Source organism: Lucilia sericata, unplaced genomic scaffold, assembly GCF_015586225.1.
Source record: "Lucilia sericata isolate MDLA Ls3-8-SP2 unplaced genomic scaffold, ASM1558622v1 Contig000783F_arrow, whole genome shotgun sequence".
NCBI classification, from domain to species: domain Eukaryota; kingdom Metazoa; phylum Arthropoda; class Insecta; order Diptera; family Calliphoridae; genus Lucilia; species Lucilia sericata.
Window position 1 is genome coordinate 122,704 of NW_023994777.1, and position 22,385 is coordinate 145,088.

At 28.1% G+C, this 22,385-nt stretch overlaps 1 protein-coding gene across 6 annotated transcripts in view; it reads right to left on the bottom strand.

Moving 5' to 3' along the window:
- LOC119608060 (Krueppel-like factor luna) overlaps positions 1-22,385 on the bottom strand; it is a 181,810-nt gene that overhangs the window by 104,433 nt on the left and 54,992 nt on the right. Inside the window, exon 2 of one of the 6 annotated variants that reach the window (XM_037962318.1) lies at positions 17,517-18,170. The exons of the other annotated variants lie outside the window; for them this stretch is intronic. Within the exon in view, the coding sequence (XP_037818246.1) occupies positions 17,982-18,170 (189 nt within the window). The 3' untranslated portion in view covers positions 17,517-17,981. Of the gene's footprint in view, positions 1-17,516; positions 18,171-22,385 lie in introns of those variants that run through there. 6 annotated transcript variants of the gene reach the window in all.

Below are 22,385 nucleotides of genomic sequence, written 5' to 3' on the forward strand. Positions count from 1 at the left end.
TTGCTAAGACTTAATATTTATTAAAATACCGAAATATAAAACTTTTTATAAAAGGCAATAAATAGCAAACTAAATAAACATTGTTAAGAAATGCAAGTAAAAAAGGTGTTGCTAGCAACATGTTGCAGCAATAATTTTCACAATTACACCTAAAAGGAGTAAAATTTACTTATATATTAATAAAGAACTATACAAATAGCGTAAAACTTATTCGTTATAGCTATTCCAATCAAACATTCTAACATTTGAGACTTTTTTCAACCTCCCTAACTGTTAAGTGTCGTTGGTATCATATTTTTCCCCAAAAAAATGTTTTATTTAAAGGGTACAGTTGTGTATTCAAAAGATGTATAATTTTCCTCAGAAAAACACTATAGCAACAACAATTACTATGGTAGTTACTAACACTATTGCTAACAGTGCAGCAGCACTATTATGTTTGCAAATTGCAAGTTGAGATTGTACTAGAGAAAATTGTCATTATTTTCATTTTCCATAATAATCATTAACATCATGATTATTATTATTTTGGCATCATTTGCCACAAAACACACAACTGCCACTGCTATTGCTAAACATTATGAAAAATAGCGACAAATCGTTTTGCAATGATAAAATAATAATATTTTTTTTCTCTTTCTTAAAAGAAACTTTTTATTTAACTTAAAGTTCATGCTGCATTGTCGCTACTAATGTCAGGGGAGCCGAAAATGCCAACAAATATGTTTTGTGTATATTTTTTTTTTTTTTTTTTGCTGCAATTTCTATTTTACGCAGCATACATATTTGTAGTCTGTTGTACTTATAGCGAGAAGAGTTCAAAATCGATTTGCCAGTGCATTTGCTGTTGACAGCCACCACAATTTAAAATGGAATGGTTGATAAAGTTTTCATTTTCTTCTATTTTATTCGGTTTCTTATTATTTGTATTTTTAGTTTTTTATTATTTCTTGTTGCTGCTGCTGTATTTCTTATTTTGTAGTGTCATTAAAAACTATAAAAAAGTTCAATAGCAAGACAGACAGACATCTTCAGTTGAAAATTATAAGAGGGGTTTTTTTTTTGCTTCATATTCATTCATTCGTTCGCTCGTTCTTGCTTTATTTCTTTTTTAAATATTCCACTTTAATTTCAATGTAATATAATTTACAGTGGGTTTTAGAAAATTAAAGCATCATTTCATGTTTAAAGTTTGTTAGAGAAAATCAAATCATTAGATGAAGTGTTAATTGTTTGGCAACATGTTGAGAAACATTTTCATAACTACAAGAGAACATGTAGTAAAACATAATTAAACCAAAATAATAAGAAATATTTTAAATATGTTGCTAGCAGCAAAATCATAAGTAAAAGTGTAGATTGTTTGGCAACATGTTGGGAAACACTTTATAAAAGTATCACAACATTTGCCGTAACATGTTGCTGTAATTTTTTTTCAAGTACAACTTACATATATTAAAACAGTTTTAACATAAAGCAAACTTAAAATTGAAAAAATCATTTCAAATATGTTGCTGGCAACATGTTGATATCAAAAAAAGTTTAAAGTTTGTCTAGCATAAATTACAAACAATATTTTCAGGATCTCAAAATTATTACAAAATTAAAATTTTAATCAATTTTCTTAACATTTTTGGACTATAACCTATGAAACCCTTTTCTAGCAACATGTTGCAGACCAAAACTATTGAAAATGCCTGTTTTCTGAAATATTTCTTAAAATTACTGTAATTTAACTAGACTTTTCTACATTAAAAAAAAACTATAAAAATGCAATTTGTCTTTTACCTTGACAAATAAATTGCCTAAACACTGTACTTGATTCTATGCAATTCCAATATGATGCTGACATTTTACTGTGTGTCACACAGAGGAAGAGAGAGATGGAGAGCGGAGGCAAGAGAAACCCACTAATTGACACAGACACAATATGGCACTGAACTATAACATAGAACACAATCAAATCGTAAGAAATACAAACTCAGGTTCAGCATTTTTATTATTGATTTTTTTTCTAGTTTAAACTTTTTTTCCTTTTTCTTTTACTAGATTGCACATAGTCAATTTAAACGTACGAGCAGAGTTCGTAATAATTAACTATCAGCAAGATTTTATTTCTTTTTTTTTAATTTTTCTTTATTATTGTTTTATAATTTTCCTTAGTTTATACATAATTATTAATTGTTTTTTTTAATAATTTGTGTGTTTGTGTTTTTCTTCTTATCATTATATTACAATTTTTAATAAGTTTTCATTGAACTGGAGGGGTTTCATCTTGTGAGTTTTTGTGTAGTTTTTTTTTTTTTTTGCAACAAAATTTTTCAATATTATTTTTATCTTTATTATTTGTTATATTGGGTGCCAATACAATAACAAACATGAAACTATAGCAAAAGTTTAAAAAGAACTTATTATTGCATGGCTATAAATGAAGTAGTTGAGAAATGTTTCTTTACTCTTCGTTTTTGCCTTTAATGACAATTATAATTGCTTGCAATTTTTCATAATTTGTGTATCTGTTTATTGTAAAATAAACCCTACAGCAGATAGAGCACTCACTACGTTAAGATTTAAGAAAGTGTTCGTTAAGGTCAAAGTTTTGTAACAAGGTCAAAGTCTATGTTTTGTTCTAAACACTGCTTATTGTAGCAAGTTCTATGATAAGTACATATCTATTTAGTTTACGTCTTGACCTTAAAGATTAGGACTTGCCCTGAGGACAATATCTTGCTTCCAAGACTACGCCTTACAGCAAATACTAGATTGTGTTTCAATGACTACGTCTGATACCCCAGACTATGACCTTACAGCAGAGAGTAAATACAATACCAAAGACTACGTTTTTAATCAAAGACTGCGTCTTATACCAAAAAATACGTCTTGGAGCAAAGGCTACGTTTTTATCGAAGATTGCATTTGGCATCAGAGATTACGGATTACACCGTCGTCTTGTACAAAGAGTAAGTCATGTACTTTCACGGAAAGCTATGTCTTTTATTAAAGACTACGTGTTATACCAAAGACTATGCCTTCTTCTGAAGACTACGTCTTGTTCTAAAGGCCGCGTCTTACGTCAATGACTACTTCAAGTACCAAAAATACTTCTAGTAAAGACTACGTTTTATACCAAAGACTACGTATTATACCAACGACTACGTCTTGTGCCAAAGGCTACATCTTGTACCAAAAACTGCACCTTGTACCAAAGACTACGTCTTGTAATAAAGACTATCTTGTAGCAAAAAATTCTTTCTGTATGAAAGATTACGTCTTCTACTAAACACCACATCTAGTAACAAAGACTATGCCTTCTACCAAAAACTATTCCTTTTAGGAAAGACTACGGCTTGTACTAAAGAACAAGTCTTACACCAATAATTACTTCAAGTACCAAAAAATACTTCTTGTAAAGTATACGTTTTATATCAAGGACCACATATTGTACCAACTACTAGGTCTTATACTAAGGACCATGTCTTAAACCAAAGACAACATCAAATACCATAGACAACGTCTTGTGCCAAAAACTACGTCTTGAGCCAAAGACTACATCTTGTACCAAAGACTACGTCTTGTACCAAAAACTACATCTTGTAACGAAGACTACGTCTTGTACCAAAGATTACGTCTTGTACCAAAAGACTACATCTTGTAACAAAAGACTGCGTTTTGTACCAAAAACTACGTCTTAAATCAAAGAATACTTCTTGTATGAATGATTACGTCTTATACCACACACTACGTTTAGTATTAAAGACTACGCCTAGTACCAAAGATTACGTCTTGTGCCAAAAGACTACGTCTTGTTCCAAAAACTATGTCTTCCACCAAAGAGAACATCTTGTAACAAAGACTACATCTAGTACCAAAGATTACATCTTGTACCAAAAGACTACGTCTTGTAACAAAAACTACGTTTTGTAACAAAATACTGCGTTTTGTACCAAAAACTACGTCTTACACCAAAGAATACTTCAGAATACCAGACACTACATCTAGTATCAAACACTACGTCTAGTACCATAGACTACGTCGTATAGCAGAAAATACCTAATTGTAGTTCAACTTTTATAAGTCGTCTTAACCCTATAAATTTGTTTATTGTCTTTTACAATTGGTTTTCCTTTCCACAAACATTTTGTTGTTTTAAAAAAAACTTAAGGGATCAAGTACAATAATAACAATAATTATATTGTTTATCTATAATTACGAGTATATGAGTAAGAAACTATATACATTTTATATTTCTTTCATTATTTTTAAAAACATTTCTTTTTTGCTCAAGTTTTACTACAAACTGCTAAATAAACTGTAATTGCTATATATATTTATACATACAAACAAAAATAAATCTATATATAATTGGTTTTATATATATAAAACAATAAAAACATACATATATTTTAACTAATATATAAGCTATATATATAAGACATATGAGTACGTTAATTGTACTATATATGACTGTCATGCAAGTTGTACGTACTACTAACTGCAGTATAGGATTTCTTTGCTAACTAAAAGTATGATGTATAATAATATTTTTATATATAGTTTTGCTATAAACAACTGTGATTCATAAGAATTGATTACAATTTATATTAAAACGTTTGTCGATGTCGTAGAATACTCATACTCAAACATAATAACATAATATTGAAAGAAGTAGGATTTTGCGTTTTAAATGTGCATTAAACGGAAATTAACTTACTTGTCATGACAATCAATGTTTAATTTTATTTTTCTTTTTTTATAGAAAGTTTAGTTTAGTAAAAGAAATAAATACTTAATATTTTATATGGCAACCATCATAAAAAAACGCACCTTAAATTTATTATTTCTTTACAAAGTTCTTTTTTTTTGTATATGGTTTTTGTTAATAACAGAAAAAAAGTAAAATAAAAGTAATGTAATGATTATTACAAAGACAGGAAATGAATTTTTACATGTCGTTTAACGTAAAATTAATTGTGGTAAAACGAAAGAAAGAAAAAAATATATACAAATTTTAATTTTCAAAAGGGAATTGAAAGTAATTGACAAATATACCTATTTAAATCGATTTGTATTAACATTTTAACCCAGAAAAGTAAGAAATTACAGAAATTTTACAATTGCTTAAAGTTTTAAAAGCTTTAGAATTAAATTCATTAAAAAAGCTTTTAAGTTAAGCTTTCTCTTTGATATTATTTATGTTGCTTTAACTAAAGCTTTTTATACGCCAATCTAATACCCAAAGAAAAACTTTACTCCCTAAGCTTAGTTTGTAACCCCTTTTTAAGCTTTTGAAGAAAATAAAGATCATTTTAAAAGCTTTTTATGTTCAAATCTAAAGTTATGTTTAAATAAAATAAATTAAAACTTTAGCTTAGTTTAGTTTCTGTAGTTCTTGTTAAAAATCAAACTTTACTAAAGCTCATTACCTAAAAAACAAAAGCTCAAAACTGACATTGCTTCCTAAGCTTAGTTTGCAACCTCTGTCTTAGCTTTTAAAGAAATCAAAATACTTTTCCACAGATTTTTTCTTCAATATATGTCAAAAGCTTAGGTAATGTATTCTAACTGCAAATAAAAGCTCAGTTGATATTAACAAATATACAAACGCCTTATAACTTTAATCATTATCTTAAAAGCTTTAAACATTAAACCATGTTTGGGCAAAGTCGTTTATAAAAATAAAGTTATAGAATGTAAGAAATCTAGCTTATCTAAAGCTATTATAAATAATATAATATAAAAGCTTAGATACCTTTAAAAGCTAAGTTTAACTTATGAAGCTATAACTAACACTTTAAAGTTCAAATTATGAACTTTTCTAAGTTTTGGTTAACTTGTAAAACCTTTATTAAGCATTTTTTTTTGAAACTACAATTTCATAAGCTTTCGATCAATTTGTGTTAAAATCCCTGCTTTTCAATGTTATTCAAACTTAATCTTCTTATATAATGAACCCTTATTAGTTAACCTGAACTTAGTTTAATCCCTTATTTCTTGATCAAGTTTAAAGTTCATTAAAGCAAAACCAGTTTTAGTTTTTAAAGAAATCAAAGTATGTTTTTAAGCTTTTTTCATACAAAAAGCTTTAGCTGAAGCTAAAAAGCTTAGTTTATCTAAGTTGAATATAAAGCTTTATAAAAACTTAATTAATAAAACTAGTTTCAAAACTTAGCTTAAATTTGAAGTAATATTCTTTGAAAAATTGTTATTTAAATAAAAAGCTTCAGCTAAGCTTTTAAACAGAAGCTAAAAAGCTCAGTTGGCTTTAGCAGAATATATGTATGTAAATGTTTTATAAAAGCTTAGTTAGCAAAACCAATGTTTAGTTAGTCAAACTTGCTAAGCTTATAAAAAAGCTTTTTGAAATAAACAGAAAAAGAAGCTAAAAAGCTAAGTTGGGTTTAGCAGAATATTTGTAAATGTTTTATAAAAGCTTAGTTAGTAAAATAAATGTTTATTTAGCTAAACTTGCTAAGCTTATAAAAAAAGCTTTTTAAAATTGAATTGAAACGCTTGTTTAGCTTTAATAAGCTTATTTTAACTTGCTTAAACCTTGATTAAGTACTTTTAAAACAAAAATTTTTAAAAGCTTGATTCAAATAAGCTTTACAACATTTATAACAATAAATCCCCACTGAAACAAAGCTTTTACATCTTAAAACTCTCATCTAAATTTAATCATCTCTTAAGCCACAAAAAATCTCTTAAAATCTTGTTAGTTAACTGGGAAATAGTAGTTAACTTGCTGCTAATCTAAATTAAATTTCTTTCTTTGAAAAAAAATTAACTCGTAACAAAATGTATATAAATGCAATCTTAAAACAGGATTCCTTCATACATGGAAAACTTCTCAGGTTGCCATTATGCTTATTATGTTTGCTGTTGTTGTTTTTGTTGCTGCTGCTGTTGTTATGTTGCAACTAAGAAGTTTTGTGTTAAAAATAAAGCTTAATTTAAATCGCATTTCATGTTGCCAACATTATTTACAATTGTTAAACTAAATGTAAGGGTATAAGAATGTTTTTTTTCAAAAAATATTTTAGTTAGTTTCAACAATAAAGAAAGAACTTGCTTCGTTAGATTTACTCGTATGAAAGCACACATGTTGGAGTTGAAACAAAAATTATACAAAAAATATGTAGTTTTTTGGAGTATAACAAAAGCGCATTAAATTTTATATAAAAAAGGAAAAAATTGTATTTAAACTAAAGTTAAAGTTTCAAAAAAAAAAAAAAAAACTTTTTCATTTTTCCATACTTCACTCTAAAATCCTCCCAAAAAATATATATGTATAATGTTGATGAGTTAAGATTTACTTAAGAACTGCTAGTGTAGGAGTATAAGATTTATTTAAAACATGATGATGTTGTTGTTGCTGCTACTGTTGCTGATGATGATGATGATGGTGGGTAATCAGAAATAGGCACACATTTTCCATGCAAATGTGTTGCATATAAATCATGTTAATTTCATAAGTACTTCCAGCAAAAAAAAAAAAAAAAAAAACAGATGTTGAAACTGTTTTATAACAATTGCCATTTGTTTAAAGGAATAATATTGTCAAGGCGTCAGTGAAATGTTGAAACTGTTGTTAGTGACAACTGTTTCTTTTGTAAATGTTGCTCTAGAAAATTGTTATTAAGTTTTATTAAAGTTTGTGTTTTTTTTTTCTATTTAAGGAAATTAATTGAAATTGGAGTTTTAAGGGAGAATAAGCAAAAAGTTTTCGTTGCTTTAATAACAAAAACAAAAATTTCACAACTTAAATGAATCACGTTCAATAGATATATGTTTTTATATAATAAAATTTCAAAAATAAATTTTGCAAAAAATTACAAATACAAAAAAACAACAACAATAATAAAAAACAGAAAAACAATGTTATTATTATTATTCTAACTGGCGTAAATAATACTTTTAATATGATGTCAATATTTGACTAGACAATAAAGATTTTTAGACGTAGTTAGACATTGTCACAGGCAACACAACAACAACAGCAACAAACATAACAACCAGTACCAGTAGTACTATTATCAATGAGAACAATACAACAACAACAACAGCAACAACATCATCATCAACAATTCACATCATGAAATGATGATTTTGTCCTTGTTGTAGTTGTATTTGTTGTTGTTGCTGTTGTCGTTTCTATACCAACAATCAATGAAATCATTCACACACAAATTGAATTTAAACACATACCGCCACTAATTGAATTTTTCACTGTCGCGCTCAATTATAATGATTATTATTAAAATTCTTTTCAATATCATCGTCATCATCATCATCACCAGTGCAAGCTGGCTTGGCTGGCAAAATAACACAAATACAAGTGGTAGTTTGTAGTGAAAAATAACAACAATATTTCTATACGATTTTACTACAGGCAACAGACAATGTATGATTTTAATCCAATACACAATACACATTTATGACAATAAAAGGCATTTCAAACAGACAAACATAAAGACAGATGGACGGACAGACAGACAGACAGACAGACAGACAGACAGACAGACAGACACCAAAAGCTTAATATTGCACAATATGAGAAGCGAGTAACAACAGCAAAACAACAAGAAATGTGTGACATCTCTGCCAGCCAGTCAATATTTTTTACACATTCTTTTCTCATTTTTTTTTTGCAAGCAACAACAATAAAAAATTTACAATAAATAATGTTGTTACTACACATGTAGCCGTAGGCACAAAACTTAAAGTAGTTAAAAAAAAATAATAATACAGACTCAAAACAGCATCATACAATCATTTCCACACAAACACACATACATACATACACTCGTACACTTGATATATTTGCCTATTCAAGCGGAAATGAAAATAATGGTTTCATGTGTGAGAGTTTATTGCGCACGGCGAACAGAAAAAAGGCAAATCACAATCATCTACTCACACAGATACACTTATACTCTTACATTGTATTTTCGCAAAGAGAAAGCAAGATTTGCGACAGAACTTTAAAGGTATTAATAGTTCATATTGAAAAAGCTTTTGGACTGGCCTATAGTCAAGACTATAGACTGATCTAAAGCCAATAGACTGATCAATAGTCAAGACTAAAGACTGATCTATAGTCAAGACTATCGACTGATCTATAGTCAAGACTATAGTCAACACTACACTCAAGATTATAGTCAAGACTATACTCAAGACTATAGTCAAGACTATACTCCAGACTATATACTAATCTTTAGTCAAGATTATAGACTGATCCACAGTCAAGACTATAGACTGATCCATAGTCAAGACTATAGACTGATCTATAGTCAACACTATAGATCGATCTATAGTCAACACTATAGACTGATCTATAGTTAAGACTATAGACTGATCTATAGTCAAGACTATAGACTCATCTATAGCCAAGACTATAGACTGATCTATAATCAAGACTCATCTATAGCCAAGACTATAGACTGATCTATAATCAAGACTATAGACTGATATATAGTCAAGATTATAGACTAATCTATAGGCAAGACTATAGACTGATCTATAGTCAAAACTATAGACTGATCTATAGTCAAAACTATAGACTGATCTATAGTTAAGACTACAGACTGATCTATAGTCAGGACTATAGACTGATCTATAGTCAAGACTATAGACTGATCTATATTCAAGAGTAAAGACTGATCTATAGTCAAGAGTAAAGACTGATCTATAGTCAAAACTATGGACTGATCTATAGTCAAGACTATAGACTGAGCTATAGTCAAGACTATAGACAGATCAATAGTCAAGACTATACACTGATCTAAGTCAAGACTATAGACTGATCTATAGTGAAGTCTATAGACTGATCTATAGTCAAGTCTATAGACTGATCTATAGTCAAGACTATAGACTGATCTATAGTCAAGACTATAGACTGATCTATAGTCAAGACTAAAGACTGATTTATATTCAATACTAAAGACTGATCTATAGTCAAGACTATAAACTGGCCTATAGTGAAGACTATAGACTAATCTATAGTCAAGACTATAGACTGATCTATAGTAGAGGCTGAAGAACTGATCTACAGTCAAGGCTATAAATTGGCATATAATCAAAAAAAAATAGTAAAGACCTTAGACTTGTCCATTACTAAGATGGTCCTTGTGGTCTATAGTTACGACTGATCTTGAATAAATCTGGTAATATATTAAAATGTTTTAAACAGAATTATTAAATTATACGTAATTATTATTACTCATACGCTCATACACAGACAATAATTATAATACTTTCTAAATCAATTTGTTTATAATAATTAGGGGAATTTTCAAACTATGAAATCATTTTTCAAAGTAAAATCAAATCAGTCATTATTAGATGATTTCCATTAAGCTGAAAAACTTGATGAATATTTAATAAATATTTTAACTATTATTGCAAAATAGTTTTCGAAATTATTGTTTAAGAATAATTCCAATTAACTTTTTATAACAAAAATGTGGTTTTTATTTAAAACTATTGAATTATCAAGCATTTCTATTAAAATAAATATTTATTACTAAATATTAAAAAGTAAAAAAAGTGTTCATTTAACTATAATATGTATAGATTACAAATTTCATGTTTATTTAAACATTAATATGTTTATAATATTAAAAAAAAATAAATTCTTTATAAGTCCAATTAAACCTTGTAATATTAGCTTTAAATGACAATTTGTTTCACTAAAATCCAATGATATAAACAAAAGTTATAAACAAAATTGTTTAACAATATGTAATTAATATTACTCATACGTCAGGGTGTAACACATTTTTACAAATTTATTTATTTGTTCAGTTAAAGGGGATTTTTGTTAGAAAATTTACTTTAAATGTTTTATTTATAAATATAATATTATTTTATACATTTCTTAGTAAAGAATGTAAAAAAAAAGATTTAATACTTTAAACAACTGTTATTCATTTTAAAGAATTTTACTTTTGGTTTAAAGCTACTGAGGCCTTTATGGTGGGTGGCATGATGTTGAAGCCATTGTTGCTAAAACGTTGTGTTGTTCGTGAAGAATAATTTGATATTGTTGTATCATTTTGTACTTTTGCTCTGTTAGTGGGTTGTATTTAAATTTCATTCCAATTTTTTTATTTTCGTTTTTTATATTTAATTTTATTAACATTAAAATTGCAGTGTCTCAACAAGCAGGTCTCTTATTCTTTTTGTTTGGCAGTGGATCTCATAGTTTAAGATAACGGAAGTTGATCTTCAATGGCCACCCAAGCAGCAACAACAAAAAAGTAAAAGGAAATATTAATTTAAAGCAATTCATCATTGAAATTGACGGGCATTTTTTAAAGCCACATGTTTTATAAATTGCAATTGATATTTTTTTTATAAAGTAAAAAAAGTAAAAGAAATTTATTAGTGCTTTATTAAAAAGTAAAAATACTTAACATAATTTGTATATAAGAAGAGAAATAAAAATGCTTGTTTAAACAAAAATAAATATTTTTAACCAAAACGTAAGTTTTCTTAGTTTTTGCAAAAAAAAAAAAAAAAAAAAAATCTTAAATACCAGCAACAAATTGTTTTATTTAATGCCAATTTCATTAATTTCACACTTGGCGTTTTATTATTATTTTTCTTTAAAATTTGTGTTTATATGTTTATTTTAAATGCCTCACAAGTTCAACGTAAATTACAAATTTCATTCTTAAACTTAAACATTACTTATCTCAAAGTAAATAGAGAAATTATTTGTAAGAAATTTTGTAAAATTGCCAAGATTTTTTTTCTTTCTTTTGAGGCAAGAACGTGCGCCTTCTTTACTGTAACTTCTGCCCCAAAACAAAAAAACCACTTTACACCACACGCGCCGATCATGTTCATGATCTTGTTGTTGTTTTTATTGTTTCTACAGATGATTTCTGTTTCCATTTCTATATGAATGGTTGCACACAACAATCTTTCAAATGTTGGCTATGGTTGGTTTTACCATTTATATTTCAGTGTTTTTTTAAATAAATAAATAAATTTATTGGGAGCATATAAATTCATAAGATGAGCAGCAACATTTTAGAGCACAATACAAAGGCCTTAAACGTCCGTAGGTCTTTACATACACGCTTATAGAAAAAAATATACGGCAGTTCTGAGTCAATAAGCAAGACTATAAAGTGGTCCATTATCAAGTCCATAGACTACTTTATAGTCAAGACAATAGACTTCTCTGTAAACAAGACTGTAGATTGCTTTATAACCAAAACTATAGATTAATCTATAGTCAATAGTATGGACAGCTCTATAGTCAAGACTATAGACTGCTCTATACTCAAGACTATATACTACTCTAAAGTCAAAACTATAGACTGCTCTATAGTCAAGACTATAGACTGCTCTTTAGTCAAGACTACAGACTGCTCTTTAGTCAAGACTATAGACTACCCTATAGGCAAGACTATAGACTGCCCTATAGTCAAGACTATAGAGTGCCCTATAGTCATGACTATAGACTGCTATATATTCAAGACTATAGACTGCTCCACAGTCAAGACTATAAACTACTCTATAGTCAACACTATAGACTACTATATAGTCAAGACTATAGACTGCTCTATAGTCCAGACTATAGACTGCTCTATAGTCAAGACTTAAGACTAATCTAAAGTAAAGTCTATAGATTGCTTATTAGGCAGGCCTGGTCTGGAGTACTTGGAAGTACACTGCTGTTAAAAAAATATTAAGTATGTACTTTCTAGATTACTTAGAGACACAAAAGTGGCTATTAACTTCGTTTCCCTACGTAAGGACCCAAAAGTGACTTTAGACCTTTTCTCTGCATAACAAATACATTTGAGTTAAAGCTTTAAATCAAACCTGTAGTAAAAACTTTACTTTATAAACAGAATTACACTGTCCCCTTAACAAACTACAGGGTTTATATTTTTGGACTTTAGAATACTTTTTTGTGTACTTTTTTCCTTGGATTTTGCTTTCTTTTTTTCTTAATTTGACATTGACAGCATCAAGTCATTGAGTTAAATTTCTAAAGGGAACATGATTTTTGCTTTGCTGCGGGTTTTTTGTGTTCGACAGCTACGCATACAGGCCGAAAAATGGCAATGAACTTGAATTTATTTTATTTTGTTTTAAATGCAATATTTTAAAACATATTGTTTTGGAATTTTGTTTAACCAAAAACTTTTTATACTTCCTAAATGTTGTTATTTTTAGGGGTTATCAAATATATTTCTTACTTAGCAACATGTTTATATTTGTAGCATACAATTAGCTAGTTGTCATAATCAATTTCACAAGAAAATTACAATTTTAAATGTTTCTAAAGAAGTCTTAAAACATGTCTTTCAAAAAGATTATTCATTTTCCTCGACACTTTGTTATATAACATTTTATAAACTAGGTTTCTTAGCAACATGTTTATATACATATTTCTAAACATTTATGTAAACAAGTTATTTAACACTTTTCTAAACTTCTAGGTTGACATATTTTCTAAAAATGTTCCTTAACATGTATGAGAAAATGTATGTAAACATCTCTCTAAACATGTTTTTTATGTTTAAAGGATTTTTGCCTAATATGTTTATAAACAAGTCTATAAAAAGTTGCTCTTTTTGGGTAAGTTTTTAAATGATCTTCCTATTATGAAACTAGCCCATAAAACTTGTCTTATATAAAACAATGTTGTCCCAATTTATAGCAAACATGTAGCAAATATTCTACAAAAGTTTAGCAACATTTTACAATGTTGCTTATGTGGAATATGCCAAGGTCTTTTTTTAAAATTTGCAGGTTTATTGCCATAAAGTTTTCTAATTAATGCATTACTAAATAAACTTTTCGGTTCAATTTCTTTTACACATATAAAACTTAAAATAAACAATTTATTTGTTAGGTATTTTTTTTACAAAAATAAACAAACGTAAAACCAGAAAGATAAGATAAAAAAAAGCATAATATAAAAATTGAAAGTTATCTAAAAAGCAAAAAATAAATTCCCTAAATAAATTGCGTCAGTATCACTAAATAAGTGACTAAAATATTTAGTTAAATATTTAGTAGAAAAAAATATAATTGTTGCTATTGTCATTTATTTGTTTTTTTTTTTTTTTATTTTAACTGATAAGCTTTTAAAGGTGTTAAGCTGTTAGCTTTTTTTTTTTTAAATTTAATTATGCCGGTGTATGTATGTATGTGTCAGTATTTATAAAATTTAATAGCTTAATCTATTAAAAACTGAAATAATATGTATTAAGCTAAAGTTCAGCTAACAAATTTGTTCAATTTAACCCCTTTATCTTTAATGAATTGTTGTTATAATTTTAATGCACTAAATGTTTTCTTATCAGTTTAAAATAGTTTTATGATTTTGATAACATTTCATATATATTTTTGATTTTCTATTAAAATTTTATAAAAATAAATAGTGCATTTTATTAATTTATTTTCAAACCGGAATGAAATTCCTACAAATATAAAAATTAATTAAAGTTTTTTTATCTTTTATAGAATTCCTTTCAGCAAATACGTAAGAAATTATGTCATTTCCCTTTCTTTATTTTTTGTAAACGTAATTTTTGTTTTATTCTTCCTCGTATTTTTAAGGCCAAAGACCTTTTTAGCTCCCCCACCATCATCAACCAACAATAACAGCAAATGAATAGCAAGAAAAATCACTATAGTCTTCTTTTAGCAACATGTTTATAGCAAAAACAATGTAGAGAAAACACACACACCATTATATTGTCATTTTAACAAAGAATAAAGAAGAGACATAAAGAAATGCATTTGTTCTTGCTTTTTTTTGGTAGTTTGTATGCAATCACAAACACCCTATAAAGTTGCCACCCTCAGTTGCATTGAAGAATGGAGAAAACAAATAGTGAAAGGAATACAAATGATTATTTATAATGAAAATGGAAAAATCTATGGAAATTTTTTTAAATTGAACTTTAGGTTTACACTACATACTAAAATTTAGTTATAAAGTCAAAAATCTCTTAGTAATATAACTTAAAAGTTGCCAGCAACATGTTAGCAACATTTTTATGTTTACAGAATTTTCCATTTGTCGCATTATCAAAAATTACTCTAACATGTTTAGAAACATATTCAACAACATTTTTTGCCTTATTGTTGTTATATGCACACATATAATGTCCAACATTTTTAAGAAATATGTTTCTTAAAAACATGTTTAGAAACATATCCTGTCCTGTACTACATGTACTGTTTATTAATTTTATTACTTTTCATATTTCATATTTATCGTCATGTTTGTCAATATATCTCATGATCAAACATGTTGCTTAGAATTAAACTTATTTCCTAAACATGTTGCTAAACACTTATTTACAAATATCGATATCTACTAATATTATATCATTAAGTGATGTATACATGTATTTATATCTCATATTTTGCTCAATATTTCAACACACAACAAGTATTGTTGACTTAAATGTTGCGTAGAGTCCCAACATGTTTATAAACATAATAATAAAGTCTTTCAAAATAGTCTATTTCTTTATTTGTAAAAACTCTTCTTAATATATGTATATGTATATATATTGATATGCTAATGTAACTATAAACATGTTGTTTAGCATTAAATTTAGTTCTTAGCATGTTTATAAACATGTTCCTAAACAATTATTTACAAATAAAGATGGATATTTATACATATTTTAATAACATTTATCTCATTTTTCTCAACACTTTTTGTTCATTATATAACAGTAACAGAATGTTTATAAATTTTTCAAAATGCTCAGAAATTTTCCTAAAATTTTGCTCATTGTTTATAAACATGTTGTTACATACTTTTAAAGACGTTGTCTATGTATTTTTAAACATGTAAGCTGTATTTTGCTTACTTTTTACTCAATATATTAAGAAATATTTCCTATGGTTCCTGAAACCATAGGATAACAGTTTAACTATATGTTTCCAAACATGTTGCTCAACATTTTTATGAAACCTGTTTAAAATTTCATGTTCAGCATTCGAGGATTAAACATGCTACCAAACAAAATATTGCGGACTATGTTGACAATATGTTTATAAATATGTGGCCTGAATAATGACGTTATGCTTATCAAAATGTTGCCCAACATGTTGCCTATATATTTATAAGCATGTTGGCTTCGTTCAGCTTACTACCTCTTCAAAATGTTCATAAATATGTCATAATATTGTAGACTAGGTTGAAAACGTGTTACTCAAGCTATTGGCTGACATTTTAACTATATGTTCTAAACGTGTTGCTCAACATTTTTATGAAATTTATTAAAAATTTAATGTTATGGAACATTAAACATACTTAAAGTAAAATATTTTTCAATCAAAATATTGCGAATAATGTTGTCAATATGTTTAAAAATATATTGATTAAATGCTATCAAAATGTTGTGCAACATGTTGCCTATATACTTATAAACATGTTGGCTTTATTTTGCTTAGTATTTTCACAATAAGCTTATGAATATGTTAACAAATTATAGACTGGGTAAAAAAACATATTTATAAACATTTAAACAATTTCCCAATATGTTTCCGAACATGTTGCTCAACATGTTTACCAAACTTATTTAAGCACAAAACACGCTAAAATTCAAATTTCTTCTTAACATTTAGCAGAAGTTAGTACTGAAAAAAAGTAACGAAAATCCTGCAAAACTACAAATATATATTCATATTTTTCATTACAACAATAATATTAACAACAAAAGATTGTTACGAATTTGTTTCCATTATAAAAATCCTTTGTTATAGTTGTAATAGTTAAGAGTTTTTTTCTCTCCTTTTTTGTTTTAAATAGAAAATGAAAACAGCATTACTTTTTATCCTTGCTGTTTCCATAGTATCCTTACAGTAATTCCCAGAAACAGAAAAAAAGTTTGAGGAAAAAACACAAATACAGGATTTTAAGCAATTGCAAGGAATTACTGTGGGTTATATTGGTGTTATGAAATGGTTTTCTGACTGGTGTGATGCGTCGTCTGACGCTGCGACTAGAGTTGTAAGTAACAGTAGTTTATTTTTTGCTGTTCACCCTATTATGGTCTGCACGTGATATTATTTGTTGGTGGCAGACACAAAGAAATGTTTATATACGAATTATGCTTACATAGTAAGTGACAAAATGAAAATAATAAAAAATTAACAAAAAGAGAAATTATTTAAAAAAAAGATAGGTAGTCAAGGATTTTCATTAATAATTGATTTAATTGGCATTATGCTTATTCAGCTAACTGACAATGCTTTAATTTTTAATTAAAACCAATTACTATTTATTTCAAATTTAGCCTTTTTGGGAGCTTTTAAACTGCCTTATTGAAGAGCCAATTAAAGTTTTCAAATAAATTGCATTAAACATTTAAATTGTTCTTTCCAAGAACGTGGAATAAGAAAACATGACAAAAAATTTGTAAAAAAAATCAAAGTAAAAATAACATAAAATTAATTTACTTGTTGGCAATAACCATTAAATAATTATTTCAATTCGTTTTTCTTTTTTTTTTTTTTTGGTTAATGCGTACTTCAACTACAGCTCTTCAAACGTAGATTCAAAGATACAAAACAAACATACATATGTATATATGTACCACAGCGACACATTCGATTAAAACTTATATAGAATTATTTAGTCAGTAAAATAAAAACACAAAATCATTACTATGGTTTTACGAAAATAACTTAATACCATAATGCCAAATATGGTTGTATTAGAATGTGTTTGTTGTCTGTCAGTATATATCATTTAGATCTATGTATATAGATGGGGTTATGTGTCTGTATTGTGGATTTTGTGTGGTGCGTTTTTTTTTTCGTAGTAAACCATATTTGTCAACTGCGGATGTTCTTTTAAGTCAGTCATGGGTATTTTGTTCAATTAGAAGTTAGCGTGTAGAAACAATCAAATGTTGCTTGGGAGTTTATGAGAACTTGACGTCAATGTACTTTGCTGTAGAACTCAAGGAAATCTGCATTTGCTTCAGTTAAGCATAGCACTGTATTGATAATATGATATTTTTTAACTGATTCGACGGCAACATAAACTGAACATCAATATAAAATTCAGAGGACAAAGAAACTGAAGAATGTTGGGCCATTTTTAGAAGTAAAATTAATTTAAAAAATCTCAAACTTACATTCTCCAAAATTAATAGAATATTTTCGTTATTTACCTGGAAAGAAAAGAATGAAACTGTTATTAGTAAAGTGCTTTATTGGATTATGGAAATTAAATTATGTGGTAATATTTATAAACATGTTGCACAACATAACAACATTTTGAATGTTTTAAAATGTTTAAGCAGTATGCTTCACAATATGTTCAGTTCTAGTTCAGTTCTAGTACAGTTCTAGTTCAGTTCTAGTTCAGTTCTAGTTCATTTCTAGTTCAGTTCTAGTTCAGTTCTAGTTCAGTTCTAGTTCAGTTCTACTTCAGTTCTACTTCAGTTCTAGTTCAGTTCTAGTTCAGTTCTAGTTCAGTTCTAGTTCAGTTCTAGTTCAGTTCTAGTTCAGTTCTAGTTCAGTTCTAGTTCAGTTCTAGTTCAGTTCTAGTTCAGTTCTAGTTCAGTTCTAGTTCAGTTCTAGTTCAGTTCTAGTTCAGTTCTAGTTCAGTTCTAGTTCAGTTCTAGTTCAGTTCTAGTTCAGTTCTAGTTCAGTTCTAGTTCAGTTCTAGTTCAGTTCTAGTTCTAGTTCAGTTCTAGTTCAGTTCTAGTTCAGTTCTAGTTCAGTTCTAGTTCAGTTCTAGTTCATTTCTAGTTCAGTTCTAGTTCAGTACTAGTTCAGTTCTAATTCAGTTCTTGTGCAGTTCTAGTTCAGTTCTAGTTCAGTTCTGGTTCAATTCTAGTTCAGTTCTAGTTCAGTTCTAGTTCAGTTCTAGTGCAGTTCTAGTTCAGTTCTAGTTCAGTTCTAGTTCAGTTCTAGTTCAGTTCTAGTTCAGTTCTAGTTCAGTTCTAGTTCAGTTTTAGTTCAGTTCTAGTTCAGTTCTAGTTCAGTTCTAGTTCAGTTCTAGTTCAGTTCTAGTTCAGTTCTAGTTCAGTTCTAGTTCAGTTCTAGTGCAGTTCTAGTTCAGTTCTAGTTCAGTTCTAGTTCAGTTCTAGTTCAGTTCTAGTTCAGTTCTAGTTCAGTTCTAGTTCAGTTCTAGTTCAGTTCTAGTTCAGTTCTAGTTCAGTTCTAGTTCAGTTCTAGTTCAGTTCTAGTCAGTTCTAGTTCAGTTCTAGTTCAGTTCTAGTTCAGTTCTAGTTCAGTTCTAGTTCAGTTCTAGTTCAGTTCTAGTTCAGTTCTAGTTCAGTTCTAGTTCAGTTCTAGTTCAGTTCTAGTTCAGTTCTAGTTCAGTTCTAGTTCAGTTCTAGTTCAGTTCTAGTTCAGTTCTAGTTCAGTTCTAGTTCAGTTCTAGTTCAGTTCTAGTTCAGTTCTAGTTCAGTTCTAGTTCAGTTCTAGTTCAGTTCTAGTTCAGTTCTAGTTCAGTTCTAGTTCAGTTCTAGTTCAGTTCTAGTTCAGTTCTAGTTCAGTTCTAGTTCAGTTCTAGTTCAGTTCTAGTTCAGTTCTAGTTCAGTTCTAGTTCAGTTCTAGTTCAGTTCTAGTTCAGTTCTAGTTCAGTTCTAGTTCAGTTCTAGTTCAGTTCTAGTTCAGTTCTAGTTCAGTTCTAGTTCAGTTCTAGTTCAGTTCTAGTTCAGTTCTATCTAGTTCAGTTCTAGTTCAGTTCTAGTTCAGTTCTAGTTTCAGTTCTAGTTCAGTTCTAGTTCAGTTCTAGTTCAGTTCTAGTTCAGTTCTAGTTCAGTTCTAGTTCAGTTCTAGTTCAGTTCTAGTTCAGTTCTAGGCCAGTTCTAGTTCTAGTTCAATTCTAGTTCAGTTCTAGTTTAGTTCTAGATCAGTGTTAGTTAAAATTCATATTTTGATATTCAGATTAAGAATTTAAATGTGAATATCAAAATGATCCGTTCAATGCACTCTTCAAAATTTAGATTTTTTTGTGAATTATAATACTTTTTATTTAAACTTTTAAATAAGTTGTGTAAATTTAATTTTGTCCCAAAAAGAAAATGTAAAAAAACCTCTCCAACCAACATGTCACTTCAAGTGAGTGCTTGTTATTTGGTATTCGGACACAATTTGCTGCATGCTGTTACCAACAACTGAATAGCGCCAAAAAAATCGTCAATACCAAATGTGGAACTTAAGTAGACAAACAAATATCAGTGACAATGTTAACGATTGCTAAAGATTTTTTATATATGTTTTTTTTCATTATAAAATTGTTGTAATAAAACACCAATGTATGTCATTTGTTGTTATTTCGTTGACAGTTTGCCGTATTGTTTAGCCATGAAAAGTGTGTTTCCTTTGCAACACACAAACAAATTCTCGCAACATGTCTCTGTTGTTTGTTGTCTCTGATGACCAAACAATTCGTTGCATTTCAAAAAATTTAACAAATTGTTATAATGTCAATACATACGTTTGGTTATACGCAGAAATACTTTTGTTGTTGGTAGTTAAGAATTGGATACAAAATCTCTTTATAATTGCATTTTAAAATTGCAAAAGAAAAATACTGTTTCATTAAAAACTTGCTGATTACTGCCAAGCTTCTTAATAACTTACTTTTCAGTGACTATTGCATACCGTCTTAATAACAGAGAAGTAGTTTAATACATATCCATAATTCATTAATAAAATAACTACCGCTATCATGTTTTTGATTACAGCAACTAAGTATGTGTTTGTTCCAACCATTAAATGATTAGGAATACTGGTATTTGAGAGAAACATTAAATCAAACATGTTTTTGCTACATTTTAAAATAAATTTAATAGAATATGTTTGCGACAATATGAAATATGTTTCCAGTGACCATAATATTGTTAAATTTTCTTGTAACCATAAAAAGTTTTTCTCTGTGTATAACATTTTCAAGTGGGGTTTAAAAACCAACCCACCTTTTTTTTGATTTTAAACAATATCTCATACTCTCATTTTCTTTTTTGGAACTTATGTAGGCTTTTTGGCATACATTCCCCCTCTTTTTTTCTAGCAATCAAATTATTTAGTACAAATGAAATTGAAATTACTTTTTTATAGATTCAATCAACACTATTGATATTTTTTGAATTTCTTGAACTTATAATGCGAGTAAAATTATATATTTAGAAAAAAAAGAGGCGTCAAGGTTTTTTCTTTACAGAATAAACGAAAACTAGTTTTAATCACATAAATAATTTTTTGATTAAACAAAAAAGTGTTAAAATCAAAAAAAGACTTGAATGGTTGTTGCTGCGTTTCAATGCAGTTCCACTAAATGCAAATGACAATGACAACAACAACAAAAATAAAGAAGAAATCTACAGAAAATAGGAGAGGCAACCAGAAATTAATGAAGCATGAGTTGGTTAGTTGCTAAGAAGTGCGTTAAAGTTAAGACGATCGTGATGATGAACATGTTTTTTTTTTTAAACAACAAAAGCCCCCTCTTTTTATGCTAAAAGTTTTGTTACTCTTTATGTTAACACGCAGTGTAAAGTATTTTTAAATTTTTGTAAGAAAACTAACTGACAAAAGACCCCATTTCAAGATCAAGCTGTTTACCTGGAAACCAAGAAAAAATACCAACCCAATGTGCAAGTAGTTAAGATAAAGTGTTAATAAAGTTTGGAGACGTGGTAGCAAGTCGAGTCAATAATAAAAAAAATTATATAAAAATCATAACAATAAAGTGTTTTAAAATATGTTGATTGAACAAAAGAGGTAAAAGATCAGCATATTAATGCTATTTCCACTAGTTTTTAAATATGATAAAATATTTAAATAAACTCCACAAAAATAAACAAGCTTTTTCTATAAAGCAGCATAGGGGCTTTAATATTAAAGCCCATAACAAGGTAGGGCTAGGCCTTGATTTAATAACAACAAACAACAACCTACTCTTCTACCTATGGTATTTTCCACTAAATCCTAATTTCAGCTTAATACACTTACTCCTTTACCCTTTCCTTTTGATATCAGTGGATTACTTTTGCCAGCCAAACAAACTACATATTAAAATAAAATTGATGGTTCAAATATATATTTTTTGTTGCCAAGAGAACTATAGCGAGATTCTTTCTATATGTTTCTTTTTTATTCTTCTCACTGCTATTCAATTGTTGTGGATTTTTTTTATTATTTTAAAGTTTCTTATTTTACGTAGGCGTTTGTTTTAAACTTGTTCAAAAAGTCACAGTAAAAAAAAAGCCAGTAAAAAGTTTTTTTAGCGTGGGCTGTGATTTAATGTATGAGTTGTCTGAAAGCGTTTCTTTAGAGGAGAGTATTCCTTTTTTTATCAAGGAACATAACAGGCTTAATTATTTTCATCATCATCATCAACATTTGCTTCATCTTCATCTCTAGTTACA